At 39.2% G+C, this 27,174-nt stretch overlaps 1 protein-coding gene across 4 annotated transcripts in view; it reads left to right on the top strand.

Moving 5' to 3' along the window:
• TNFAIP8 (TNF alpha induced protein 8) overlaps positions 1-27,174 on the top strand; it is a 60,236-nt gene that overhangs the window by 14,100 nt on the left and 18,962 nt on the right. Inside the window, exons 1-3 of one of the 4 annotated variants that reach the window (XM_051789487.1) lie at positions 12,898-13,541; positions 15,735-15,857; positions 26,113-26,243. The exons of 1 other annotated variant lie outside the window; for it this stretch is intronic. In XM_051789487.1, the coding sequence (XP_051645447.1) occupies positions 26,213-26,243 (31 nt within the window). In that variant the 5' untranslated portion in view covers positions 12,898-13,541; positions 15,735-15,857; positions 26,113-26,212. Of the gene's footprint in view, positions 1-12,897; positions 13,542-15,734; positions 15,858-26,112; positions 26,244-27,174 lie in introns of those variants that run through there. 2 more of the 4 variants (XM_051789486.1, XM_051789489.1) reach the window with 2 other exon arrangements.

Genomic DNA, 27,174 nt, shown 5'->3' with positions numbered 1-27,174 from the left:
GCTTCCATCAACTCTGTCTCTGTACAATCCTAAACATCCACTGGTCAGATTATGTGACCAATACATCTGTTCTAGAACAAGCAGCAGTCGCAAGTATTGAGGCCATGTTGCTGAGAACACAGTTGCGATGGGCAGGGCACGTCTCCAGGATGAAGGACCACCACCTCCCTAAGATCTTGCTTTATGGTGAACTTGCCACCAGCTGCCGCAAGAGAGGAGCCTTGAAGAGGACTTGAAAGGACTCCCTGAAACAACATCTCAGCCTTGGCCATATTGATCAACATAACTGGTCTACTCTGGCCTCCAACTGGGAGGTCTGGAGACACACCATCTATAACGCTGCTGCTTCCTTTGAGAACGCACACAGGATCACTCTTGAGGAGAAAAGACAGCGCAGAAAGAATTGCACTTTGCAGAATTTACCACCTAAGGAGTCTTTCTGCTGTGCCTTTTCCAACTGGTCGTACCTGTCTCGTACTGGCCTTTTTCACCACCAGTGCGCTTGTAACAAACGTGGGTAGGGCCCTCCCCAAATCTTTGTTCGCGAAGCCCAGCCATGATATCTAATATAAAGCTACTCTCTTTCAGTTTAAAGCCATTTTACCGTATCTGGTTGCTACAGGCTCTAGTGAAAAGTCTTTCACCATCTGTCTTTTAAGTCCTCTCTCAGTATTGAAAGGCTGGAAAAAGTTTGCCCCAGATCCTTTTCAACCCCAGCTGTTAGCCTGTCTTCATAGGAGAGGCACTCCAGTCTCTGGATCATCTTTGTGGCCTCCTCTAGACTCACTCCAGCAGGTCCATGTCCTCCTTGTTTTGGGGACCTCAGGGCTGGATGCATTACACCAGGTGGGATCTCATTAGGAGTGGAGCAGAGGGGGAGAATCACCTTCCTTGACCTGCTGGCCGTGCTGCTTTTGGTGCAGCCCAGGATGCAGTTGCCTTTCTGGGCTGCAAGCACACCCTCTCAGCTTTATGTCCAAATTTCCCTATTTTTTTTTTTTTTAGATTCTCTTGCATACACTTGACCATATTTGCAGTTCCCACCTTGGTAATTAGTCTGTGCAGTTAAAACATTACAGATGGGCAATAGGTGGTTCCAGAAAGGCCCTGTAATGAAAGTCAAAAGTTATTCTGCTTTAAATCCTACCAGCCTATATTCTTTTCAGGAAAAGTTTGCCTAATATTATGAAAACCAGTGCATGGCCTTAATCCTCTAGGAAAAACAAATAAGGTGAGAACAGTGAAAACAGTCATGTGGCTGTACCAGGTGATAGCCTTAGTGGCTTTGACAACATCCCACTGGTGTAAGAAATTCCAAAGAATATTTTATTATATTTGTGATTTTCCCATTTAGAATGACATGCGACTGAAATAGAGTCTCATTTCCCAAAAGAGATGTTCTTAGCTAATTAAAAAGAAAATGGAGGTTGCATAAGTCTTAATTCATTTAATGTTCAGCTATGAAACTTCCAGATCCTTCTGGTATAATGTAAGTTTTTAGGAACTTGTGAAAAAAATTTAAATTTATATCAGACTTCTAGATGCTTTAAGTAGAAATGTGTCATCTATTGAGATCATTTAGAAGAAAAATAGTTTAGTGCAGGGTACTACATGCTTCAGGGTAACCAGGCTTTTTGGTGTGGGGTGTTCTTTTCTTACAGTTCTGTTTACCTGTAAAGGAAATGCACCTCTCCTGTTTTGTGAGAACCCCTGTTTTGTTTGTCAGCCATGGGAAGCGAATGCTTTCAGCCCTTACACATTTGCTTGGGTAGCACATGAAGATTGAGAACCTGTTTTTCAGAGGTAAAATTATGGAAATTTGTAACCCTACTGACAAGTTACTTGTGTAGCCTAGAATGAAATTTTAACAGTAACTCAGAGGAGCAATTAAAGCACCTCCTTGTAACCACAGTGGTGGTTGTACTTGATGATCTCGGAGGTCTTTTCCAACCCTGTTGATTCTATGATTCTATGATCTAGCACCAGATAACCCTAAGGAAGTGTACCTTGTCAATAGCCATATAATAAGGAAATTTTACAGAGAGTCCTTTGGATAAAGTCTTTTTATTTCAAATGCATTGAGCTTTGCTAACATTACCTGGAGGTAAAGATGACTAGTTACAGCACATTCCAGGAAGTGCAGCTGTTTGCCCTCTTGGAAAATAATGAATATATTTGTTGTAGAGACTGTGCAGGGAGACCAATCCCTTGGTGACTGATAGTGGTTTCCTTATTGGAGAGTTTGAAGCCAAGAATCTGGAACTGTTAAGAGACTGTTTCAGATGATGCATATTAAAACCAGCATGAGCTTTTCCAGTCATAGACTGAAATGAGCTCTCATGTTGCAGTCATCAGCTACTTTCACTCAGATTCTTCTCTTCCATTGTTTTTCAAATAGAGACTTTAAAAAAACCCTCACTTCTCAAGCTGCTTTTAGGAAAAAGCCTAAATGTCTGTTAAAATAATCTTTAGCATGGCAGAAGTAGAGAAGGGTTTACAACTTTACTAAATGTTGATTCTTTTTTTTCAGTAGGTATATGGGTTTAAAGAAATTTAACTTAAAAAGTGATATTCATAATATCAAACTCATCAGAATCAAACTAATTATGGTCAATTTTTGTAGTTCTGCTGGTTGTGCAATTTTAAAAAAATAGTACTATGTTTCGGACATAAATTTAACTGCTGTTTTTCAATTAATATTGAATGCTATTCACTTTGACTCATAGAAAGTATTTTCTGATGTTTTATCACTTATTACCTTGGGATGCAAACTAAATGTTTTTTCCTAATGTTTATGCTGCTAGTTTGAAATTAGTGACACTTGGCAGAATTTTTGCCATTAATAATTAAGACTAATTCTTTTTTATAAGGTTTATAAGAAAGGTTTATTGCTTTAGTCCTGGCCTTGTATAAACTTATACCAGTCTTATTAGGCTGATGATGATGTCTGTGTTTTAGGAAGAGATAGCTGGAAGAAGCCTGCCTTCTGAATCACAGGCTCCAGGTGGCCCTGTAGCAAGCAGCTGCATCTCACATTGTGATCAAACATAATTTTAATTCTGCACAGGCATTTTCACTATTTACAGAGGTGGATGAAGGATCGCTCTAGTGTTGGAGGCTTCTGATGATTACTTGTCTTTTGTGGCTGGTCTGTTCTCCCTTGTTTTCATATCAGGAGCTGAATTAGTTCTTTCTATGACCTGCTGTTCAGACCCTGGATATTTTTATAGACTGAGGTCTTCTGTAATTAGTGTGCTTGTTGAAAGAGTAAATATGTCAAAACTCTTCTGCCTGCTACTGCATGCTGTACATTGCCTCCCCTTGACTTTGTGATTCCTGTGGTTTGAATCCTGCTCTCCTGAGCAATGTAGGTAAGAACATGCTTTTGTTTGCATACATACATACACAGCTGTCATAAATAACATCTTTGGGGAAGTTCTGTCTCTGCTGGAATCATTGCTCATGATTTTTCTCTCCTGGTTTTATTGGAGTGACAGAGATCAACCCCTCTAAGCGTTTTTGTGCTGCCACAGGCATACATACACCTTGGCATTAACTGTTGTTGCATTGTGGCAGCATTTCTGTTACAGCTTAGAAGACAGTTGGACTCAATGATCTTTTTACAAGGTGAATGATTCTAGGATTCTAGCACTAATCATCAACATGCAGGCTCATATGGCTGCATTACTATCAGATTCTTATGCACATATTAGCAAACATGTGACAAGACATGTTTTTCTTCATGCTTAGCTGTGGCAGCTGCTCTGAGCAGTGTGTGTGATGGTGTCGCAGCCGCTTTTGGAGCCCAGGGGCATATGGGGCTGTGAGGTCCTGGGTAAACCTGGTGAGGTCCTGGTGCATAGTTAAGGCTGTAAAGTGGTAACTGAAGCAAAAGGAGATGCAGCATATTTGATTCCTTCACTTTCTGCAAATGAGAAAGAGTACAGACCAATTCCTTAGCAAATGTAGTCAGGATACATCCATTTGAGCTGGTGGAAATGGTGGAAAACTTGTGAGCATGTGAAGTTATCTTTATTTCAAGTGAAGGTTAAGTAGTGTTTGTTCTCAGCATGCATTGCTGAGGTAGCTGCTCATCTAAAGTTGGCTTGAGGATGAGGAGGGCCTAATTTAATAAGACAAATACCCTGTCAGCAGGAGAGAAGCTCGATGATGGTTGTTTATATTGAAAAATACAGCATTTCAAGCATCAGTAGGTATTGAGATTGTGGATATGTGAGCCTCAAAGGAAACCTGTGGGGTGAGTATCGTGCTGGCACATCACCCAGGATATTGTGGGGAGTGGTTCTGGTGTCATCTTCTTGCCCACCTCCACCATGAGAACTGCGTGCCATGCAATGAAAGTAGGGGTTGATGAAAAATGGGATCAGTCATCAATGCTGACAGGCAGGTATGATGCAATGATATCCAAGCTAAGGACATTGTCGTGGCAGGCCTGAATTTAGGTCTTGAGATGGTCAGAATGAAAGTTGGGCTCAGTATCAGTAGATAGTAACAAATGCAGTACACCTAGGAAAAGCTATTGAGGGCAGATAATGTCCCTTGCTTACTGAGAATGCTTAATGCCTGACTGAATGTAATGGAAATTTGAACTGAGAATTAGGCTACGCAGCAGTAGAATTTTTCAAAAAGTATGTTGTACGAGTGTTACTTCAAATGCAGGAGTCTCTGCGCAATCAAGCTGCAAAGGGTTATGCATGACAGATACAACTCTGGACTGGTAGCTGCAGTCAAGGGCTGCATAACTGAAGGAAATACTGTGAGCTAATAAATTTTCAACCTCAGAACAGAAAAGAGATGACTGGAGCAGTGTTTTTACCTGTGTAGTCTCTGATTGGTTAGAGGATTGTGATACTTGCATGACTGGGTACAGGATAAGAAACAAGGCATCCTTAAACCCACACAGTTTGTAACTTTGGTGAGTCTCTACAGAAGAGCTGAAACTGTGCTTTATTGTTTAGTCACATACCAAATGTCCGTATCATCCTTTGTATGCAGATAAGTGTCTTGTGTGTCTCACCATTGTTGTCTTATCTTTTTTGGAGCTGTAACAGATTGGTTGGTTTGGCATGATCTTGTGGCACAGTACCTTTTCCTTTTGCTTCCAGTTGATGATATCCTCTCTTTGCTGAAGGATTCAAGTCAGTAAGCACTAATTTCACACACATCTTTGTCTGCCAAAAATGTCATGCAGTCCTGCTCCAATGCTTGTATTATTTCCTTCCTTGTGTCAGCAAAAACATTCATGTTCATCAGACTGAGGAACTCAATTATGAGATCAATTAGCCTTTTTTTATTTTTCCCTCGGCAATCTTTTTCTGTGAATCAGTTCTTCAGTCGTGGTGTGTTGTACAGCTAAACATGCTTTTGCTACCGCAGGGAGCTCTCAGACTGGGTGAAAGGAGAAGACAGAGTGAGTGTAACTAAGGTTGGGAATTGTGCAACCTCTTCAGTTGAAGGCAATGCTTAAAAATTTGTGTTCATGGAAGTCTCTCAGTGTGACTTTGCACTTAGATATACTGGTCTGTATCCCACTTCACTGAAACCAGCCCTCCTCAGAGGGACTTGTGTTTTGTCTTTCTGTGTTGAGGAAGTCTTTCAGCTTTGTGGGAGCCATGGTGCAAACGCTCACCTCCTTTTGAGCCAAGTTATATTACTGAAGTTGAGGTTAAATATGTTGCAAGATTTAAGTTTACCTAAACTGTAGAAGAAGGCTTATTTTAGTCTGATACCCTCCCAGTACTTCCTGTTACCATTTTTCCTTTAGCAAGACCACTGTCTAACTAGGCATTAATAGTCACTAATTGTTCACTAGTAGCTTTCCATATAATAAGTCTGAATTGGGAAAGATAACAGCTTGTTTTCACATGACCTACTTTTGAGATAACCATTTCTGAATAATGTTTCAGTTTCTTTAACCTCTCTTTAAAAAGCATGGCATAACCAGGAACACTACTGTAAACCAAGAGGCAGTAGTAGTTGGTCAGGTCTCTTTTTTCCTTTTTCCATTCCCCTTTGTTGTTTGATATTTTGAAGTTTTCCTAAATTACAGATATAATGTATTCAACCTTAAATCAGTATAATCATCATCTGTGTATGAGAATTTTTGGGGAAATTTTGTACAATTTTTGGATTCTGAAATATTTTTAGGAAGAGTGTTTGATCCTCTTTAAGCCAGTTTTTTGTTGTTTTTTTTTTTTTTCCATTGGAACATTCAGTGCTTGATACAGGTTGGCTTTGTTTCTCAAGTATTAACTTGTACACCTGAAAAAAACTCCCTTTGAGTAAGGCTTATGATCCGAAACGTGTATGTTGTGCCACAGTAGTGTTTGGCATTTGTTAATGCCACTTGTCACAGTAAAGTGAGAGATTTACCTTGAAATGCAGGGGCATTTGACCCAGGAATGCTTAAGTACAATGGATAAAAGGAAAATAGAAGATGCCAGACACTGGGTTTTTTTTCATTAATCATAACCTTTTTTTTGGCTATGTTTAATGATTTAATTTTGTAGTTAGCTCTTAGAAATATCTGCCTCTCAGTATCAGCAGTGTCAGGGTTGAATTGCTGGATTATATGAGAAGGGCCTATGTACCATCTGCAATCCACATGTGGATATTGTGTTTTAAAAAAGCCCTTTGCTGTCTAAACATCTTAGTAAACAATGTGTAGCTGACATACATATGCATGTCAAAATATTTTTATGTTTATACTAGCAAACATAGAGAGTTCTAAAACTACGCTTCCTTAGCAGTTGTTTAGTTGTTTTTGTGTAGCAAATGGCAAATAGCATGTGAAGGAAGGACTGAGATTGTTCAAAATACTTGGACTAAGGGAGGAAAACTTTAATCCTGATCTGCAGTCTTGTTTTCAAAATACACGAGAAAGTTAAACTTGTATTAGTTCTTGAACTGGTTAGACTAAGTCCTGTGTTATTTGCTGCAATTCTTCTCTCGTTCTCTAAAATCCACAGTATGGGAAACCACTTGAAGTAATATTAGTTGTGACAGAGATACTTGAACAAAACAAGACCATACAGAGAAGCAAAGCTGCTGCGAGTTGCTTCCCTGTTACAGTTGTATTTAATTATCTGCTGAAGCAGAGTGGTGAAGGCTTGGTAGCTGTAGACGTATGATTTCACTGTTCAGGATTTTTTCTGACTTCTTCAAGCTGAAGAGTACATTGTTTAGGGATTTTTTTTTCATTGACATAAATGAGCAAAAGTAGATATTTCAAATGTTTTATAAATTAATATGACTTTTGTTCTAATTTCAGGTTTACTTTTACAGTATAAACAGATAACTCCTATTTTTAGGACCCTTAATTGCTGTAAATTAAAACAATTATTAAGTGCTAGTCCTTAAAGACTTAGAATAAATTTTGTCCAATATTGTAATATTTAAGAAGTGTAGATAGGTTGGTACTGGGACTGGATCCAGCAAATAATAAATAATGCATTTATAACTTTAAAACACGAAAAAGTTGCACAGATGTTTCAGTATGTAAGTAGTTTCCATGTAAATCCTTTAAGTAAATGCTGTCATAATTCTTAGTGATCAATATGGTGGTGTCCTCTGTTGTTTACGAATTATACGAGCTAAGAGCTTTAACCTAATGAGTTATGAGATGTGTTTCCCAAGCTACAGATTTATGAACTTTTAAATATGTTCCTAATCCTTCCTGTTATGTTTTTCTTTATTTATTAACTCAATTGCTTTCTGAAATTCCTTTGTTTTGCATGTAACTACCTACCAGCCTTGCCATCTCTGCCTCTTGATGGATCCTGAACTGCAGGTGGTCAGGATGGTGACTGGTTGTGGTACCTTTTTAGATGTCTTGTGCTCTTCCTGCTTTTGGCTGCTGTTGAAGGCAGAGACCTGGGACAAACTTACCTTTGGTCTGGTCTGGTAGATCTCCTCTTTATGTTCACAAGTGATTAATGTTTAGAGTGAGGAAAACTCCTAGCTATGTTTTTAGAAAAGTGTAAGTTCATAACAGCAAAAGTTGCTATGAAGGCATATGCTTCACTGGTATCCTTAATTTTTCTGTCACCCAGCCAGACCTTCAAGTTTGCAGCAGTGCATGAACTGGGAGGTTTCTAGTACTGTAAAGAACATATCTTTTTCTTAATTAAGAGCTTAATATGTTCTGAGGTTCAAAGGTAGAGTAAGGAAACTGCAGAGGAATCTGCCCCCTGGCATTTTTTTTTTCTCCAGTGTCAGATAGATGCTTACTGATAGCTGATTTCTTCAGCTCCTTTCAGAGCAGGTAAGATTAACTCAGGTGGCAGAGTACTCTCTGGCATTCAGAGAATTCAGAAATCACCTTTCTGGTGATTTCCTTGTATGTATGATCATGTGTGTCAGCCTCACTCTGCTTCAAAAATAGTTTAAAACATAAATTATTTCTTTTAATAGTTTGAAGTTTATTCCTTTAGTACTTTAAAGCTCATTTCTTTAAATTTTAGTTTATTTGTACTCATACAACCTCAAGATGCTTCCTCTTATACAGGGACATGAAAGCATGTAACCATGCTTTGTTCTTCATCTGCTGCAGTTCAGTGATTTCTCAAATAGTGTTCACCCTACCACCTCAGTCAATGGTGGCATATACCTCCAGCATCTGCTGCTACCAGAGTTTGGGGCCTTTCCCAAAGCTCTTGAAATGTATGGTGACCAGTCTGAAGACTGACAAAGGCTCTGAGGCTTTCTTCTGGTGTCTGAATGCTACAAAGATTGGAATAGGCTGCTGCCAGATGTCTAAAGCAATGAATATCAACGTGTTCTACCTAAACGAAATTCTTGGAAAGCACAAATTTCACATGGTTTTACTGCTTAACTTGGTGTCTTCTTTATCCATCTTGAACTCACTTGCCTGGTACTATTGACTGTGAAGAAGATAGCTTTACTCTGCTCTTTTGACAGAAATCTGCATATGCTTGTGTTAAAGTTTGTACTGCCAAGCTACTAAACACAACAAATGTTAGCACAACAAATTGAAATAATTTTATATTCAAGTATTTGAATATAAACTATTGAAATAGTTTATATTCACTAGACTTAAATGCTTAAAATAATTTCCTTTCCTCAAAGAAGTAAGCTGATTCCATTATTCTTCCAGAAGATCATCTTGCTTTGAATTTTCCCTACAAGAGATGCTGGAATCACAACTGCGAGGATAGAGCTTTGCCACTGAGGTGTTCCTCTTCATTTTCTTCCCTGTCTCTGAAAGAAGCTAAACCATAATTTCACCTTCTCTAGAACCGCAAACTCTGCCTCTGTTACTTAACATTACAACGACTTGTACTCATCCATGTATTCAGAAAAGGAAGCAGCGCTGTTGCTGATACTCTTCCTGTCTTGACCTCCAGCTATCTCACCACCACGTCTTTGGGTGCCTGCCAGAAGTGGTGTGTTTTTCTTCTTCCTCTGTTATGCATTTGGACACAGAATGTACATTTTCCATTTCATTGCAGTGGTATAATCATGAACATCAATTCTTAGATTTATGATATCCTGTCTAACTATAGTGGAGTGTGTGATGCCATCAGCTGCCATATTCCACATAAAATGATGCAAGGCATCAACAATCCCTGAAGATAGCTGTGATTGCAGTCATTCTGAGAATTTTAAGTTCTTTCTGAATGCTGCAAGGCTAGACAAGGGCTTTTTGGGGGGAACAACCTATCCAGATTCAGATGACATGGAAGCTATTCTCTTCAGCTTAGTAGTACACTTGGGTGGTTAAGGCACAGCATTTTTGTGTACCTCTGCACAGCAGCTCCATGCAGTGTGGAGGAATGTCTAGCATTTGCCCACTGAATGAACAGCTATCATGCTTTGGTGTTGACAGTCAACAACCATAATGTATCATATAAACAAAAGTATGAGATCTTTTTCCTATGTAGGAAAGTCATTGACTTTTGGGAGGTTGTCTTACAACATAAAGTCTGGTTGAACATCTGGGCTTCTAGTGAGAGGCCCAGGACAAAAGCTCAAAATAACACAACTTGAAAGAAGAATTCCTAGGCCTTACCTTTCTTTTTTACTTTACTTTACTTTACTTTACTTTAAAGAGCAGTGGCTTTTCTATTTCTGAGCCTACTGATTCCTAGCACTGCAACTGGATGCCTTCCTCCTTGCTCAGTCTCAGATAGTGTTCACCCTACCACCTCAGTCAAAGGTGGCATATACCTCCAGCATCTGCTGCTACCAGAGTTTGGGGCCTTTCCCAAAGCTCTTGAAATGTATGGTGACCAGTCTGAAGACTGACAAAGGCTCTGAGGCTTTCTTCTGGTGTCTGAATGCTACAAAGATTGGAATAGGCTGCTGCCAGATGTCTAAAGCAATGAATATCAACGTGTTCTACCTAAACGAAATGAGGTATGAGTTTTCACTGAGCATTTCTGCCTCATCTTCAAAAAACTGTCAGGAATCCTGGGAATGCTGGGACAGCTTCCCTTACCAAATGCTTCCCCATGTCAACTAGACTGTCTCAGATGCATTAATGTGTGTGTTTCTCAGTCCCACTAATTGTACTTGTCAGTTTTAAACACAGGGTTAGTCAAATTAGTTCCTTAGTATTTTCCTTTGATCAGGGATAGCAGTTCACAGGGCACCTTAATCAGGCATTGATATCTTTTGGAGAGGAGCCTTTCAAGGTTGCAACCTTGAGTGGTCTGCTGTTTCTTCTGGGGGACAAGGATAGTGAACATGAATGAGCACTTGTCTGAAGGAGATGCGAAGGCTGTTTATTAATCACTACAGATAATTTCAGATATGTTCCACATTCTTATTCATAGTCCTCTGGCTTTCTGCCTCAAGTGCTGTCAACTAATTCTAATATTCAAAGACTGTAAAGAGACCAAGAATCCAGCAGCATGTTCCTGCTATTTGAGTCCTCCCAGAGGGAGGAGATGGAGCACTTCTCCTGACCCAGCATCTCCAGTCGTACTTAGTCATAATGTGAGTGGTATTGGTTACTGCCAACATAAACAATTAGGAATACAGCAGAGTTAAATTTGGAAGGCAGTATGCTTTGTGAATGAAGTGTGCATGTCTTAGGACTATTTCTGAACAGTATACCAGGGAGAGAGTTGTTTAATACTGCTGTCTTATTTTATAATAAATCAAGGTTTATGCAGACCAGAATGATGACATAGGCTTGTGGTAGAGTGCTGAATATATTCAAAACAAGCCTTTGGGCTAAAAAGAAATTACTTAAATTTTGTAATGAAACTGGTTCCCAAAACTTTGTAATTACCAAAATGTATATAAAAGTAGAAATATATATATTTCATTTTGATGGCATATCAGGTATTACAAATGTAGTTAAACAAGAGCCTTAAGAGTGCCTTCACAGATGCTGACTGTTGATGTGTTTTGTCACTACCTGGACTGTTGCTAACCTTTTTTTTTTTTTTCCCTGAGGGTATATCAGACACTTTGATCAATAGAGCTAGTCTCCGGTTCACTGCAAAAAGAGATACTGTTTAGTTGTTGGGGGTTGTTAGTTCTGCTGAGGTGCAGAAGATACAGTTTCATTTGTCTTATTTAGTCAAAACAACATTTATGTCTAGTTTGAGTTTTAGCATAAACCATCTGTGAATAATTAACTTCCCTATGAGGGAGTTTTAGAGTAGATATTTGTAGTTACTCTGTTTTTACCCTATGAAATCAGTGCTATGTCAAAGGAAAAATCTGTTGCTTTATACCAGAGGGTTTTGCTGTAAGAAATACGGGGGTGGGGGGTGGAAATTGCTGCCTCATTCACAGCATGAATAAGGGGATTTCAGCACACTGCTCTGCGTCAGACATCAACACCCTTGAAGAGAGCTGGACAACTTAAATGGGATTCACAGCCACCAGTAGGTTAGGTAAGGACTTTCCTGGGCATCAGTAGGAGAAACTGACATGCATGAGGTCCTAGCCTCTCTCTGGAGAGAGATGTCCTACTTCACATGGAAAGGTACTGCCTGTTTCCAAAACAAAATCATATCCTGGACCTCTGAAACAAGGCTTTTCCATTCATGGAAGTTGCTAATGCATTAATTTGGACTAAATGTCATTTGTGGGGTTTGTTTTTCTTTATATACTGAGGTTAGAAATAGCTTCAAGATAATAAAAGGGTTCTTATTTCAAGTCTCAGTCAAGGTCAAGCATTTGTAATCCAGTTCAATTTTGAATTCATTTAGAAACCAATTGGTGAAAAGCCATAAGTAGGTTTGAGTTGGAGATCAGATAAGATGAGCATAAATCTCTGTGGTCATCAAATACATTACTTTCTTTCAGGTCTTTGTTGCACAAATGTTATTAACTATGAGTGGTTTCTGGTTTTTGTTGCGCACATTGGTCTGAGTACATCTATAGTTCTGCAAAGAATTTTAAAGCTGGATTTAGAAGAAGGAGATGGCATTAATGTGTAACATTCTTCAAAAGGTAAATATTCATAGATTCTGTATTTTAAAGGATCCGGAAGAAATAGACAGACAAGGAGGTACCACGCAGGAGCTCCATGTGTGCATGACTGCATCATCAGTGAAGGCTCTGTAGAATCTCTGTTGTCCAGAATCATGCAGGGGATACTGACATTTGTTATACCTTAAGACTTCAAAATGCAGCATTTCTCCCTGAGTGTACTTGCATGCTTCTTAAAAGCTAGAGAAATAAGAAAATCAAGTTCACAACTCTTCAGACAAAAGAAATCATTTGTCACAAAATTTCAGTTTTGAGTAGTAATTTCTTAAAAAGTTTTTGACATTCCTTTTCTCCAAGTTTTATATTAAGACAGATTTCTTTATTGGTGTTAGATACTTGCATATTTTAGTGTAGTAGGTTATTTTTTCTTTATTTACCTATTCATTCACTATTAAGTATTTGTATTTCACCTGTTAATGATAAATATTTGAATAAAGACCAGAAACCCACTATGACAAATTGGAATTTTTCATTTTTTCCTTGCAGTCATTAGGATCAACACTATCCTTAGTTTTTTTGTCATGCTTGTGATTTTTGCAAAGACGTTTTCTCTTCTTTATCCCTGATTCACTTTGATAGACTGATATACTTAAAGATTTCCAGATATGGAGTCTGCTGTGTTTAAGTTCCATAGGAATTTTGCAAAGAAATTAGATTATCTGTGCAGTGACTGTTGAGGAGCTGTCAAGGATTGGTCACAAGCCTGAAGGTCAGTCTGCATTTACAGTATAAACTATGGAGTGAAAATGACAGAGAATTGTGAAACTAAACACTCAGGAAATGGGGAAACATGATGGCTTTAGTATTATGTTGCCCAAACATGTTCACTGTTTACTCTCAGGTGAGTTCCTTCTGGCTTTTTCCTGATGTTAAAAATTAGCTGTGTTATGTAGATGTTGGAATAATCTGTTTTGGGAAGACATTGCATTAGCGTTGAGTCAAATATATTTGTAACCTGGCCTCATAATGCTACACTTCAGCTCTGCTTTTCGGTTCATCAACTAGACTTGCTACTGTTCTCTACATGCAGACAACTGTTCTGAGATCAAGTAAGCCTGTTTGGTTATAAAAATCCAATTTGAACGAAACAGCTCTGTAGCCAAGTGAATTTATGAGCTTTGTGCTAAATAGATGCTGTTTTATTGCTTTCAGTTAATGTGTTTTCTGGTGCCATTCTCTTTGTTCCACGGTTAAGACAAGCATGTAATTTCTGGTATTTGTTAAAGAATGGAGATTTGGTTTTTTCAGTTTCAGTTACAGACATGAAAAACTTGATAACTCTACACTGGCTTAAAATATGGATCAAGATTTTGGGGAAAATCTTACTTGATTAGATTGTTTTGAGTAATGGGAATGTTAAAGTGGTGTTTAAGTGGTGGCAGTTCCTGCTTCATCTATTTTGATGGGGAATGTGAATGCATTTGTACATACATTTAGGATTAAATGCTCTAAGGCAACCAGGAAGTAGAAAACATAGATTTAGTACTTCTTTTACTTTCATACACATCTAAAAACATGGTAGGCAGTTGTCTCTACCCAGCACTGATTAAACTAGAATATCCTAATTTTTCTTTTTGCATCTCTTTCTATAAATTACCTGCATTTTTTAAAAAAAATGTCTTCTAGAGGTTTTAATTGATGTGCAGAAAAAATATTTGGCGGAAAAATATTGGAGGGGGGTGTGGTCCTGAGATACTTGCAGTTTTACAGTGTACAGAGACATCAGCTATTATCTAATTTTAGGTATACCGTCCTTTCTCCACCATTTGAATTGCTCTTAGTTTTCAGAAGAAAATAAACAAATGTTTTGAACTTTTGAATTCTGACAGAATTAATGAGACACTGACTTCTCCTGGGAGTAACATGAAGAAAAGCCTGATACTTGGGATTGTTTTGCTGGCCAAGTTGAGGTTGTATGTGCAGTCTTTATCCATGGCACTCCTTGTTTATGGTGGGCATTTTAATTCTGCACAGTAGATCACTACTGTTTGTGGCTTCCTGACATCAGACCTAGTATCACAGCTAGATATCAGGTGAGGGGCCATCAGGATTCCCAATGACTTGATGAGCGCTGGAACTCATCTCTCCCTTCCCACACTGTCCTCCCTACTGCTCTTGCACCCCATCTGTACCGTGTTGGGGACGTAGGAGCTTTCGGCATGGCTACTTCTTCACTGAGCTGACTACAGTGAAGAGTCCCTCTTATCCTGTTTGAATTCCTGAAACAGAAGAGACCTACTCCAGTCCAGGCCCCTGTTTCATCCACTGTCCCCCTCAATGATCCATTGTCCCCCTGATTTATTCACTATCTCTGGCTGCAAAAGAATCCTGCGTGTTTGGTATGAGGAAGGGCTGACACCGACTCTGTAGCTGGAAAGTTGAGTTATAAGTAACTCAGTGCCTCCCCTCTGAAGGAAGAAAGAATTATCCCGTTTCTGGAAGTGCAGTGGCAGGATAGGGAAAGGAAAAGCATGCAGGCAGAGCAGGGCTGAAGCAAGTCGTGGCAGGCAGAAACAGAGAGCAAGGGGTGAGTATCACGAGTAGCACAGTTGTATCCATACTTTGAAGTGACACTTGAAATTTTGGTGTGGTTTTAACTTCATGGAGCCAAGCTGTTACCACTGTAACGTCTGCTGTATTGCAGTCTTAGTAAGTATCATCTAGATATATTTTTTCAAACATATCTGGCATTTAGGTTGGAGAAAATGATAGATATTTTTTGCTGCTGCTTGATGTTCTGACGACTGATTTCAGATGATGGCCGCCACTTCAGAAACCTTTAGTTCTCCAGACTTGCCATTCCGGCATGCAGAGTCACAATTTCAGCCTTTATGTGTGAGTTACAATATGAAATACTATTGCCAGGCTGTACATGAAGCCTCTCACTTGACATTTGTACCACTCTTTGCTGCTGGTCCTGCTCTGTTCCGTAGTCTGGAGCAAAACACAGTCCTGAAGACCAGCTCTGTTTGACTCAGGATACTGTTGCCACCTCGTGGCACTGGTCAAAACCACCAGCAAATGCTCTGTGATCTAAATCAGTCACTGACAGATGTCATGAGTGAGGTGAATGTGGGATGCACAGAGGGGAGTGGGTGGATTTCTTATGAGACTTCATCTTTGTGCAACACTTGGAAGTTTGTTACATGGGATTTCTGATCAAAGTGCCAGATTCTTATGTGCCAAGAGTGGCAGAGCCAATGGCAATCTTTATTTGTTTTCTTGTCCCATTTGTTTTCTAGAGTGGACAAAGATATCGGCTATTGTCCGTACTGAGCCTCAGATTTTGGAAACACATTGTGAAGTCCTCAGCCTTTAGGAAGAATTGAAGTAGCACAGCCCTGACAGACCATCTGCCTGAACAAGTAAATCATCTTAGTTATATGCCAGTAATTCAGCTTTCTGCAAATGAGATGTTGAGCAATAAGACTAAGAGCTTGTTTAGATTTTGTTATCCAGAATTTTTTTTTTTGAAAGTGAATACTTGAAATAGTTCATGAAAGTATTGCAATAACCCTGTGAAATGGTAGTCAGTTTGGCCTGGCCTCAGAATGCAAACTGTGTTATTATTGTTGCTAAAGCATTCTAAGAGCTGAAGTAAGAGTTTCCTGTAAAGTGGATAAAATCCTTGAAAGGTTAGACATGCTTCTACTAAATAAACTCATCTAGGCTCCAGCTAAAATTTTGATGTGTTTTGTTTGTTTTTATTGGAACTTAGAGCAATCAATAAAAGTCCAATATTGAGATTTTAATGTAATGTTGAAATGCTAAGCAGAGTTTATATCTGAAATTTGCCTACATTGCTCACTAGTGTAAGCCTGCTTAATATAGGGAAAAATGATCAAGGTAAGGAATTTTCAGTTGTCATAACTAGATTAGAGATCATCCAAGGCCGCCTTTTTGAGAGAAATGCTTACTTTTAGCCACAATTCATTTATTATATATTTATATAAAAAAAAATCAGAGAGCTAGTTTAGGTTAAAATTCTCCTAGCCAAAGGAAAAAAAAATTTAAAGGTGAGCTATAACTGAGATCTTCTCTAAGTGGACACCACATGCCTGTACTGGCATGGTAGGTGTAAAGGAAGAAGAAGCAGAAGATGCTTCTGCTCTGGTGGACAAGTCACTCTCACTTGGACCAGCCTGAAGTACTGTTTTCTAAAGTATGTTTTAGTTACAAAAATGGCACCGTAAACTGGGGAAAGCAAGTGCTGAAAATCTTCCCTCCCAGAGTGCCATCAATGATGAACTCTTAAATTTCTTTGGGTATTGATTTTTCAGCACTTGTTCAGCATAGTCTTAGTTAATATTTTCCTAGAAGAAATCCAGCTCTTGCAAGTACTCTTCCAGATTCTTTGTGGCCTCAGTCTAAGCTTTAGGCAAATAATAAACTGATTTAAAACTGATTTGGAACAAGCAGAAATCAATATGATTCTTTGAATGAACACCGTATAATTAGATACATCTGGCTTGTGAATGTAAATTATAGCTAAACTGAATTTTTAAAGAGCAAACTTTGCTTAGGTTTAATATCCATTTAAATCTCCCTTTTAATGTCTTAATTAAATTTGAACTAAAAGGAGAATTATTCACATAGCTTGGCATTTTTTACTTTTGTTTTATTTGAAATTTTATCTAGATAAGATTCCATTTGATATGCAAGTGGTGTTTTGACTGTTTGCATGATCAGTGGCTTTGGCATCTGAGAGAAAAAGGGCATAGTTTGATTGTTACACATTAGCAAAATACTTGGATCGTTTGCTTGGGACTGGAACACAGCCCTCACAAACCAAGACACATATGTTTTGCCACATGTAAACTGTTTTTATATGAACAAAAACCTTCCTTTTTTTAAGCTAATATTCAATTTTTGTTCTATCAACATCACTGCCATACCTTAAAAAAAAAAAAAGAAAAGAAAAAAGGACCTTATTAGCCATATGCTCCAGTAGCACTGTTTAAAATGTGCTGTATTTAACACTAGTTCAGGGACTTTGTTTTCGAGCTCTTACTAACTTTTGGCTATGTGATACTAGATTTTCTGTTTTTAATTAAGATATCCCTTTTCAATTAAAATTGTTCTCGCACTGTTTTGATGCATAAGTATCCGGCAATACCTCTTATGCCTTTCTGAGAGCAGATCTGGTGTACCTATCTCTTCTCATGGCCTGTGGTGATGCTGTCAGTTTCTGTGCAGCACATTGACTCCTTCCTACTTGTCTGGGGAGTCTGTGACGCTTTGGTACGATTCCTGTTTCCAATGCAAGGTTTTTTTCAGATTTATGTTTTTGGTGCTCTGCCTCTCAGATTTCTTAGACCTTGCTTTAGTTTTCACAAGGGCTGCAACTTCATATGGTAACACAACCATTTCATAAGAATTTTATCATAAACTACTGCTGGGAAGCTTATTTTGCTATGTGACAGAACTAGGTCAGATTTGCTCTACTCTTCACCATCTTCCTACCTCTGTTAACGTAGGTCTCTTTCTCACTGTGTCATTCTCTTCAAAGCTAGTCTTTGTTTGGCATAGCAGTGTTGTCAGGAACAATCTGTGTGTGACCCTTTTAAAAGAAAAAAATTAAAATAATGAGTGCAGTTTTTTATATTGGAAGAAATAGTGCTATAAACCAATGTCAGTACCTGTTGTGATGTTTGGTGCAAGGCAAGACACCTTGTCTTTAACTTCTGTCACATCCTCTATGAATTCCCAAACATTCAGCAACTGTCACTGTTGACCACCTCCTTCTGGATAGCTGTGCTGGTTTTGGATGTGATAGAGATAATTTTCTTCACAGTACTTTGTATGGGGCTGTGTTTTGGATTTCTGTTGGAAACAGGGCTAATACAGGGATGTTTTCATTACTGCTGAGCAGTATTTACACAGTGCCAAGGCCTTTTCTGCTCCTCACCCCACCCCAGCAGGGAGTGGGCTGGGGGTGCACGAGTTGAGAGGGAACACAGCTGGGACAGCTGACCCCAACTGACCCAAGGGATATTCCATAGCATATGGTGTTGTACTCAGCATATAAAGCTGGGGGAAGAAAGAGGAAGAGTGGGACATTCAGAGCAAAGACGTTTGTCTTCCCAAGTCACTGTTACTCGTGATGGAGCCCAGTTTTCTCAGAGATGACTGAGCACCCACCTGCCCATGGGAAGTGGTAAATGAATACCTTGTTTTGCTTTGCTTGTGTTTGTGGGTTTTGCTTTTCCTACTAAGTTTTTAGTATCTCAACCCACAAGTATTCTCACTTTTGCCTTTCTGATTCTCTCCTTGTACCACCGAGTGGGAGTGAGTGAGCAGCTGTGTGGGGCTCAGTTGCTAGTTGAGATTTAACCATGACAATAGCAACCAAGTAATTGAATATTATTTGACATGTTTGCTCTTGAGAAATTGTTTTATATTTGCTTATGCATTGAAACCTTTTCTTCAGTAACTGCTAACTACTGGATAAATAAACTCGTCTCAGTGCATGGTATCTACATGACTGCAATCAAATCTCTCATTTTTAGTGGTTTTGTACTACATGATACCTATAGTCAAGAAATCACAATTACATCAGAGTTCACATCTCAGAAGTCACAGTGTTGCTCTGTGTGTAAATTTGCAGAATAATTTTGAAGAGAAAAGGTAAGCCAGAGAAACACCTTCTGAGTTGAGAACAGTCTTGTACCTTGGCAGTGACAATGCTGATTGTGAGGTTGAAAGGTGGGGATCAGTCTGAGCCAGCATCCCAGACTTGTGCTGAGGCTATGCTGTGACTGAATAGTCCAACACTTAGTGGCAGATGCAGATAAGGTTTATGAAGAAAACTGTATTTTGAGGCTAATTGAAGGTGTTTCCTCACCTCTTAACCACAGGAGCTTTTGAGTAGAGTCCATGACAGCTTAAAAACAACTTTTGTTGCTATTTGGAATCTTAAAATCTCAGCATGTTTGTAGCAGGGACACAGGTTTGGAAGATGGTTAGTTTTATGTTATCTTCTTGCACTGTCAGCTCTGAAAATACATATATGTGATTGAGAGTATTGCATAGATGAGACAGATGGCACATTCAAATGTTGTAGCAAGGTTATGTTCAGTATTAAGCAGGTTCAACTATATGAAGCCTTTTGTGCCTTCCTGCCCTCTCTCTGTCTGTTTTCTGTCAGGGGCAGAAGAGATGAGGTGAGGACTATAAGGGAAGTTTTTACTGCATCTACATGGAAACCACATCTGTCCCCTGCATGTCACCACATACTGCTGTTTATTCTGCCAGTTCATTATCAGAAGGTTTTAGACATATTTTTGTTCAGCTTACTCTGTAGTGAAGCCCTAGATTTTGCTTAATTTGTCTGAAGGCCACTCCAGCAGTGTGGTGTGGGTTCATTCAACACCAGATGTGCTATGTATTCCTTTTGCCATTTGAAAATGAGAGAATTGATAGAGCTCAATAAACCAGTAGCAGGGTAGAGAATGGGTGTTTTAACAGTAAGGTCTAGAAACAGGAAAGGAGGACAACACTGAGAATAGGATGAAGTGCTGGATGCCAAGCAGATGCTCTGAAGATGCTGTGGAGGGATCCCCTGATATAATTGTCAGGTGACAGTTATATGTTATAATTTTTAACTTTTATAATTAGCTTTTTATAATTTGTTAACCATATGGTAGAAGCATACAACAGAGTATCATTGACAGATCTCCCCAACAGGTGGAAGTATTGAGAGGGCTTCAACAAGTGCCACAGTCATCTGCATTGGTCTGAAGTCTGTTGTGTGAAGGGGAAAAAATGAGTTAACAATAAGGAACAGCAAGCAGTGACAATCAGACCAAACCCAGGAGTACACATATTTTTGAGATCTGGCTTATAGCTCAATGTGCTAATGTTTTGTTTATTTTATTTCTCTAGCTTTCAGTAGACTTAATTTTACTAAGATAAAAACAATATCTGGAAGTTTATGTGCAGAAAGAAAAATGTCTTAAAAATTTCTGCGCTGTAGATAACTGAGATTTTAGAGTCATGCTGTTATATGGAAACACTGAATGCTGTATGCTGAAAATAGGATTTTTGACGCTGATTGAAAGCTAAGCTCTGTCCAGGTTATCTTGATATACTTCTAGTTTATGGTAGAAGATAATAAAACAGGAGTAAAGTCTGGCTACACCAACAACAGATGGGCTATTTACCTGATATTTTTTGCTACAGAACTGTGTAAACAGTGACATTAAAATCACAATTAGTCAAAACCTTCTTTTTACTCAGCTCCAAAATAACCAAATTGCATAAGAGTTGGAGTTTGATTTTGCTGTGTTCACACCTCACGGACAGTGCATATTGCACTTTCTTTTGCAATAATGGGAGTAATACAGCTACAAATGGTGTTGCTTTACCTCTGTGTTAGGAAATAACTTTAAAATAGCTTCTTGGTGTGCTAATTTAAATTTCTATGTGTAATTATTTAAGTTACTGAAAGCAGAACAACTTAGATACAATGCAAGAAAACTGAAACTTTACTGTTTCCTGTGACTCTGTACTACTCTCTCCACGCCTTTCCTCTCCGTGTGCACCATCATGCACATGCAGTGTCTGTGTGTGGCAGCAGCAGCAGGCACAGCCAGCAGCTCAGGTCAGGGCTGCACTGTTTGGCACCTGGGAAGGTGTTTGGCAGGTGGGTTTCTGCGTCCTAGGAGATGGAGAGTGCTGGAAGAGGCAGCAGCTCCTCCTTTTGTGCTGCAAGATCTCAGTGCTCTAAGACCTCATCTACCAGTCTGAACTAACAGAGAAGGGCTAGAAAACAAAAATATTTCCTGTTTTATAAACCTGAAACTCAGCACAGTTGTGATCTGCCTGCCTGAACAAAGGTTGTAGTGGTACTGGAAGGAATTCAGAAAAGGACCAATGGAGCAAGTAAAGGGCATGCTTTTGTGCTGTCTTTGACCTCTTACTCGGTCAGTAACTTCTATAAAAAGATCTTTCAGGTAAAACCTAGAAGTTAGCAAGGTGCCACTTGCAGAAGAGTGGCACCCAAACTAAGTTAGTTTCCTAGTGGTATCTCAGTGTGGCTTCCAGACTTGAATTTAACAAGTTTTCCTCTTATTTCCATGAACTATTATTTGTACCTTTTTTTCTGAGATACTGTGTAGGCATCTTCTTGCACTTTTGGGGGGCAGCATTCTATAAATGTATGCAGACCAGACCTGGTAAACTTTTTGTTTGCCTGGGAGATCTTAGACTTAAATATAACAATCTTAAATCTCATTCCCTTTCAGAACATTAGTTTGATAAAAACTCAAAACACTTGAGAATTGGTGGGATTCATTTATTATGACTTGTGTATCACATAATTTCCCATTCCATTTTGAAAACTATATCTATGAAGAAATAGTACTAATAAATGTGAGTGATTCAGGGTAGTGTCCAGTGCTATTCTTCTCCCAATGTCCTGGAGAAAACTTGAATTATATATCTATAATCCACACCCATGGAAGAGTCTCAGAAGTTGAAAATTTATTAAGCTAAACCTATAGTATCAGAAATAGGTACAACAACTTTTTGGGGCTACAGGAGAGAAATTACATAATATTTCCCTATATTTCTGCATGATTGCTAGATGGCATAGCATTATCCCTAGGTTATGATATCTTTTAGTTTATTCTATGAAAACAGTTGGATGAAAAGCTTTGTTTATAGCACTGCTGTGAAAGCCAGTAATTTGTTTAACTATGCAGTCTTACATGGGACAGTGTAGTTCAACACTTACTTTCTCCCCACACAGCATTCTCCACCTTGCTTATTTGTGGGAAAGAAAATTTCAGCAGCACAGCTATCTACTGATAGCATAAAGAAACCGTACCTGCAGTTACATGTACTGGGATCTTTCAGAGTCCTTGTACACTTTCTCCTTTTGTCTCACAGGTGGGAGTAGAGTGGGAAACTCAGCTGCCATCAGGTCTGTCATGTGGCTTCAAATAACTCAGTGCAATTACAGTCGGCAAAAGACACACAGTGGACTTATAGAAAGTGTCATCTGTGTGAGGGAGCTGAGGTTGGGCATGGACCTTATTTTTATCGTTTAAAGGTTTGCAGACTGTTGAACGTGACATTCTGGAAGAGCAGAAGTTATCATCGGATAACTTTAGTTATGTTAACAAAACATGGGGAGGTTTGGGTTTGGTTTTTTTTAACATCCCATGAATATGTAATGTCCAAAGTGTGACATTACCACTTCCTTCTCTGGAACTGTTCTAGGGCTGTGCAGGGGTTTTCTTGCAGTAGACTTATTCTTGCTTCCATGGCAGCTGCCTCCTCCTGAAAGCTTCTTCCTGATAGTTTTCATGTAGTAGTGCTGCTTCCTCTTTTTTGTGAAACAAAACATTACAGGTTTGGTTTTTTTTGACATTTCAGCGTTGAGCTTTAGAATCTTCTTGGCTGCAATTTTAGCTCCATTGTTTTGCTACTAAAGTATTTATTATTTTTGTTATGTATTTATTTATAATAGGATTTGTCACCTCTGTATCTAATAAGCAAATCCTTCTCTAAACAGAGCTGTCTCAGAATGCATCAAGACACAGAACATAGGCAGGGTTTTGAGCTGAACTGGTGATGTGCTGACACACAGCTACCCATCCCTTCACAATTCCCCATGTATTGCTGTAGTAAGCCAAGGCCTGGCTCTAGTCAGCTCTTTCTGTGGTAGCCCTCCCTCAGTCCCTAGGAGAAGTTAGGGCAATTTACAAATGATGAGTTAAAAACCAAGCCAAACCAAAACCTGCTAAATATTTTTTTCAAAGTAAAACCAGAAGTTTTTTTGTTTCAGCAGAGAAGGGTGTAAAGGACCATACTGCTTGTCTTACCCAGCTTTGTAGCTTTTAGACTTCCAGCCACTGAAGTGTGTAAACCCATTTTTTTGTATGTTACACACAAACAATATAATTTTCCTCTGGGAATTCTGGCCTTCCCTCCGCAACAGTGTCTGTCCAAATGTGTGGTGCGTTTAAAGCCCTTCATTTTAGGAAGTTACTTTTCTTTTCTGTAAGAGAATCTGCTGTGTGAAATTTAGCTGTATCTACTGATTCTGTTTTTAGAGTTTTTGTCATTCTTTGTTTTGTCCTTCCTATTCCATATCACATGCACAGTTTACAATTAAAGAGGGTTTTTTTGAACTTCCAGGTTTTTTACTCACCATGGGATCCAGAAATCAGTCTGGATGCTTTGATAAATGCCACTTCCCTGCAGATGTGGTGTCATCTGTTACCTGAGCTCCAGTGTTGTCCACAGACTCTGTTTAATTTTACCAGCCTTATTCTATTAATTTTGCTAGCTCTCTAAGAAAAGTAATTAAAGTTGGCTGCAGACTCTGAAGAAGGTGATAATGTCCTCAATATCAAATACCATTACAAGTCCCTGCTTAATCTAATATCAGAAAATTACATATGTAAACAGTCTTCAGTCAGGTTGGTGTCTTTTCAGCCAATACATGTGTTTTTAAAAAGCATAACAACCAAAATGAAGCATAAAAAAAATTTCCTGAGTCTGAAATATATTTCCTCTGTATACAGGAGGAAAAGGACTGGGTGAGGAGATGTGATTTTGATTCTGTAGGGAAGAAACAAGGCAAATTCTTTGTGTTTTTGTTATCTGTCCAGTGAGGTACAAAGTTTCTGAGGGATTTGAGAAATCTTAATTTGTAGAACTTGCTGATGTTTAACCACAAGGCTCATTATCTCTCTGTGTCTGTCATCTAAAATAACAAAAGGCATCCATCTATTGTGTAAATCTGATCATGCAGGGATCTTCATACCGTCTTGTATTTTTATTTCTCTACAACACTCCCTTTGATTAAAGGACCCCAGAGGCTATTGCAGTTCATCTGGACTAACCCTATATTTCTTCTTGTTCCTCCTCTATTCTGTGTGATGTTTTTTGAGTGGTTTCAGTCCCCTAAATAGTAATTACTCCAAACCAGTACTTTAATTTTTTTTCCTAATGTATTTTTTTTTAAACTTGAAAATGTAGCTTCATTAGCTGCTCCAGTGTTGTAATTAGGGTAATACTCACTTTCATTCTCTGTGCTTTGAAGGATGCAGCTTCTCTGCTTTATACCCTACAGGAGATGATAAGGCCTTTAGAAAAGAGAAATGTCTTTAGGAACCTGTGGAATTGTGTGTATTGCAAACCAAAAGAATTTTCAGTGTTACCCAGAACCTTTAACTAAAATGAAATCTGTCTTTCCTAGATATGGGAGGAGTACATGGCAAAGGACAGTCCTTATCATTAATAAAATAACTCTTAATGGGATAAAAGTTGCTTACAGTCTGAAGTATTATTTACTGCAGTCCCCAGAGCAAGTTTGCTGTGGCTAAAGAATTCATACTGCCCTTTATGACATTGTGTCTTACTGTTACTTACAAGACCATCCCACCTATGTCTAGTCTTCCCATAAGCTTTAATTAATATAGGTGAGTGTTACAATCTGAAATGTTTATTTTTTTTTCCTCCTCTGTGCCCCAGTTTTGTGCAGTTAACAGCTTTGGCTCTTTGTGACTTTGTCTTGAAATACACTTATTTCTATTTGACTCCACTGGGACACTTGCTAACTGTTAATAGTTCTTAATAGTGTTACTTCCAGAAGACCCTCTCAGCCCTTCAGATGGCACATTTAACCCTGTGAGGGAGAGGCAGGTGGGAATTTGGAGAGACCATACCTCTCCTCTTGTCAGAAAAGTCACATTTCCAGTGACATTTTGTCCTATTCCCTGTGCTAAAAATCTGTTAAATTAGTAAGTAGGGAAAGATGGTTCCTTATGACAGTGGTTTTACTGAAGACTGTGCTAATTGAGAATAGACTTCCAAGTAATTCCCCCTAATTTTGCACTGAAGGCATATGTGATACCTGGCAAATTGGGGGGCAGCTGCAGAAGACCCCAGTTATCTTGCTGTGCTTTAAAACTATGTTGTGTAGTAGTTAAAATTAACAATCTGTTCTAGGATGGCGGGGGGGGGGGGGGGGGGGGGGAGGGGAGGGGGACGGGGGGACTGCAGCACGAAGAAATCAGATAGTTTTTCCAGGAAGGAGAAGTGAATTGCTGCTCTCAGGGTAGATGGCACCATGCTCTGAGCACGAGTGAAAGAAGATTATTTAGTTTAAACTACCTGAAAGTAAGCTGCTGCTTCTCATCCTTGAAGTATGTATTTAGTCATCCAGTATTAGTCAGTGTAATTACGGAGGCTACAGAAGTAATTCCAGATAACAGCCAGTGTTGAAATGTACAATTTAGGCTTCAAAAAAATTGATTTAAAATAGATATTCCAGCAAGTTAAGAGAGGCCCAATCTGATTGTCGGTTACCACGATCAGACACTGCTCTGCACTCAGGGCTTTTTTAGTCTCTCCTGCTTGCTTTCTCATACCGCGTTGGCAAGCTGCAACAAGTGAAACTCCACCCTTCCTACAGACTGGGGAGAATAAGATTCATAAACGGCAACAGCTGGCGAGTAAAATCAAGGTTTCTCTGAAGGTGCTGGATTACCAGACAGTTGCTGGTGTGCAGCTGAGAAAGGGGCGGGATCTTTTTCCCCTTAAAACCTCAACCCTCTCTGTCTCTCTCTCTTTTTTTTTTTTTTTTTTTTTTTTTTTTTTGGAGAGACTGAGAAGGGGAGGGAGAGGGAAAGAGAAGTTGACTTGCTGCTGCATCTCAGCACGCACGTCAGCTGTAATCTGGTCCCCAGCGCCGTGAGCTGACACCATGAGTTCAGAAGCCGATGATCCCAAGGAAGGTACGTTTTTAACTATTTTCACAGGAGAGGAAACATGCACACTTGTGTTACCCATGCCGCTTTTCTGAGCGTGGAGGAGAGTTTTTGCTCGTTTTAGCTTTTGGGTATTCAACGGGGAGGGGCAGAGGCCTTCGCAAAAGCAAAGTCGTGCCGATTTTGCTGGATGTGAAATGACCGAAGTGTTGGAACCCAGGGATATCTGTCTTGGCAGTGCTAATTTACTCGCACGTGGGGTACCGATAAGTGGAAGAAACAGTGTTTCAGAACACTGGTAGTCACATAACGAAAGAGGAATATTTCTTTAATTTGGAAGCACTGTATTTTTCAGCAAATGAGAAAGTTGCATGGGGGAGAAGTGAAAGGTCATTATTTTTGGGAATAAGCTTGATGCTGTCCAAATGAGTGTGCATGTGAGCGTGTGTGTGTGTGTGTGTGTGTGTGTGTGTGTGTTTTCAAACAGAGTGTGCCAAAGCTACAGTGTGCTGCTTCTGGAGTGGAACATGTGGAGGAGCTGGAAGTGCTCCAACAAAAATGCAATTATTCCCTAGTGTTGATCGGGAGGGGAGTGTGAGCTGGAGTCGGACAGTGGGGAGCAAGTGGGGGAGGAGGAGGGCAATTTCCTGAAAGTGCCTATATACAAAAGAGCGTTTATACAGATGAGGGAACAGGGCAGTGCTGGAGTTGTGCACCGGATTCTTAGAACAGAATTGATGTTTCATGGCTATGTATAGTCCTTAGGGAGACTCAAATATACAGGGTCCAGTATGGCTGAGAAAAACAACTAAAATAACCACAGCAGATAAGCAAGCAGTAAGGCAGCCTAAGCATTTAGTATTTGGTGAAAACAAGAACTTTTCAGAATGTTTCAGATGGTATTCCCCTCACAGTCTGTAAAACTTCCTCCAGTTGAAGAATAACATTACCAGGGACA

The sequence above is a fragment of the Manacus candei genome, unplaced genomic scaffold, assembly GCF_025592945.1.
Source record: "Manacus candei isolate 608988 ecotype Guabito, Panama unplaced genomic scaffold, ASM2559294v1 h1tg000027l, whole genome shotgun sequence".
Lineage (NCBI taxonomy): Eukaryota > Metazoa > Chordata > Aves > Passeriformes > Pipridae > Manacus > Manacus candei.
This window is presented reverse-complemented; position numbering and strand designations above follow the sequence as displayed.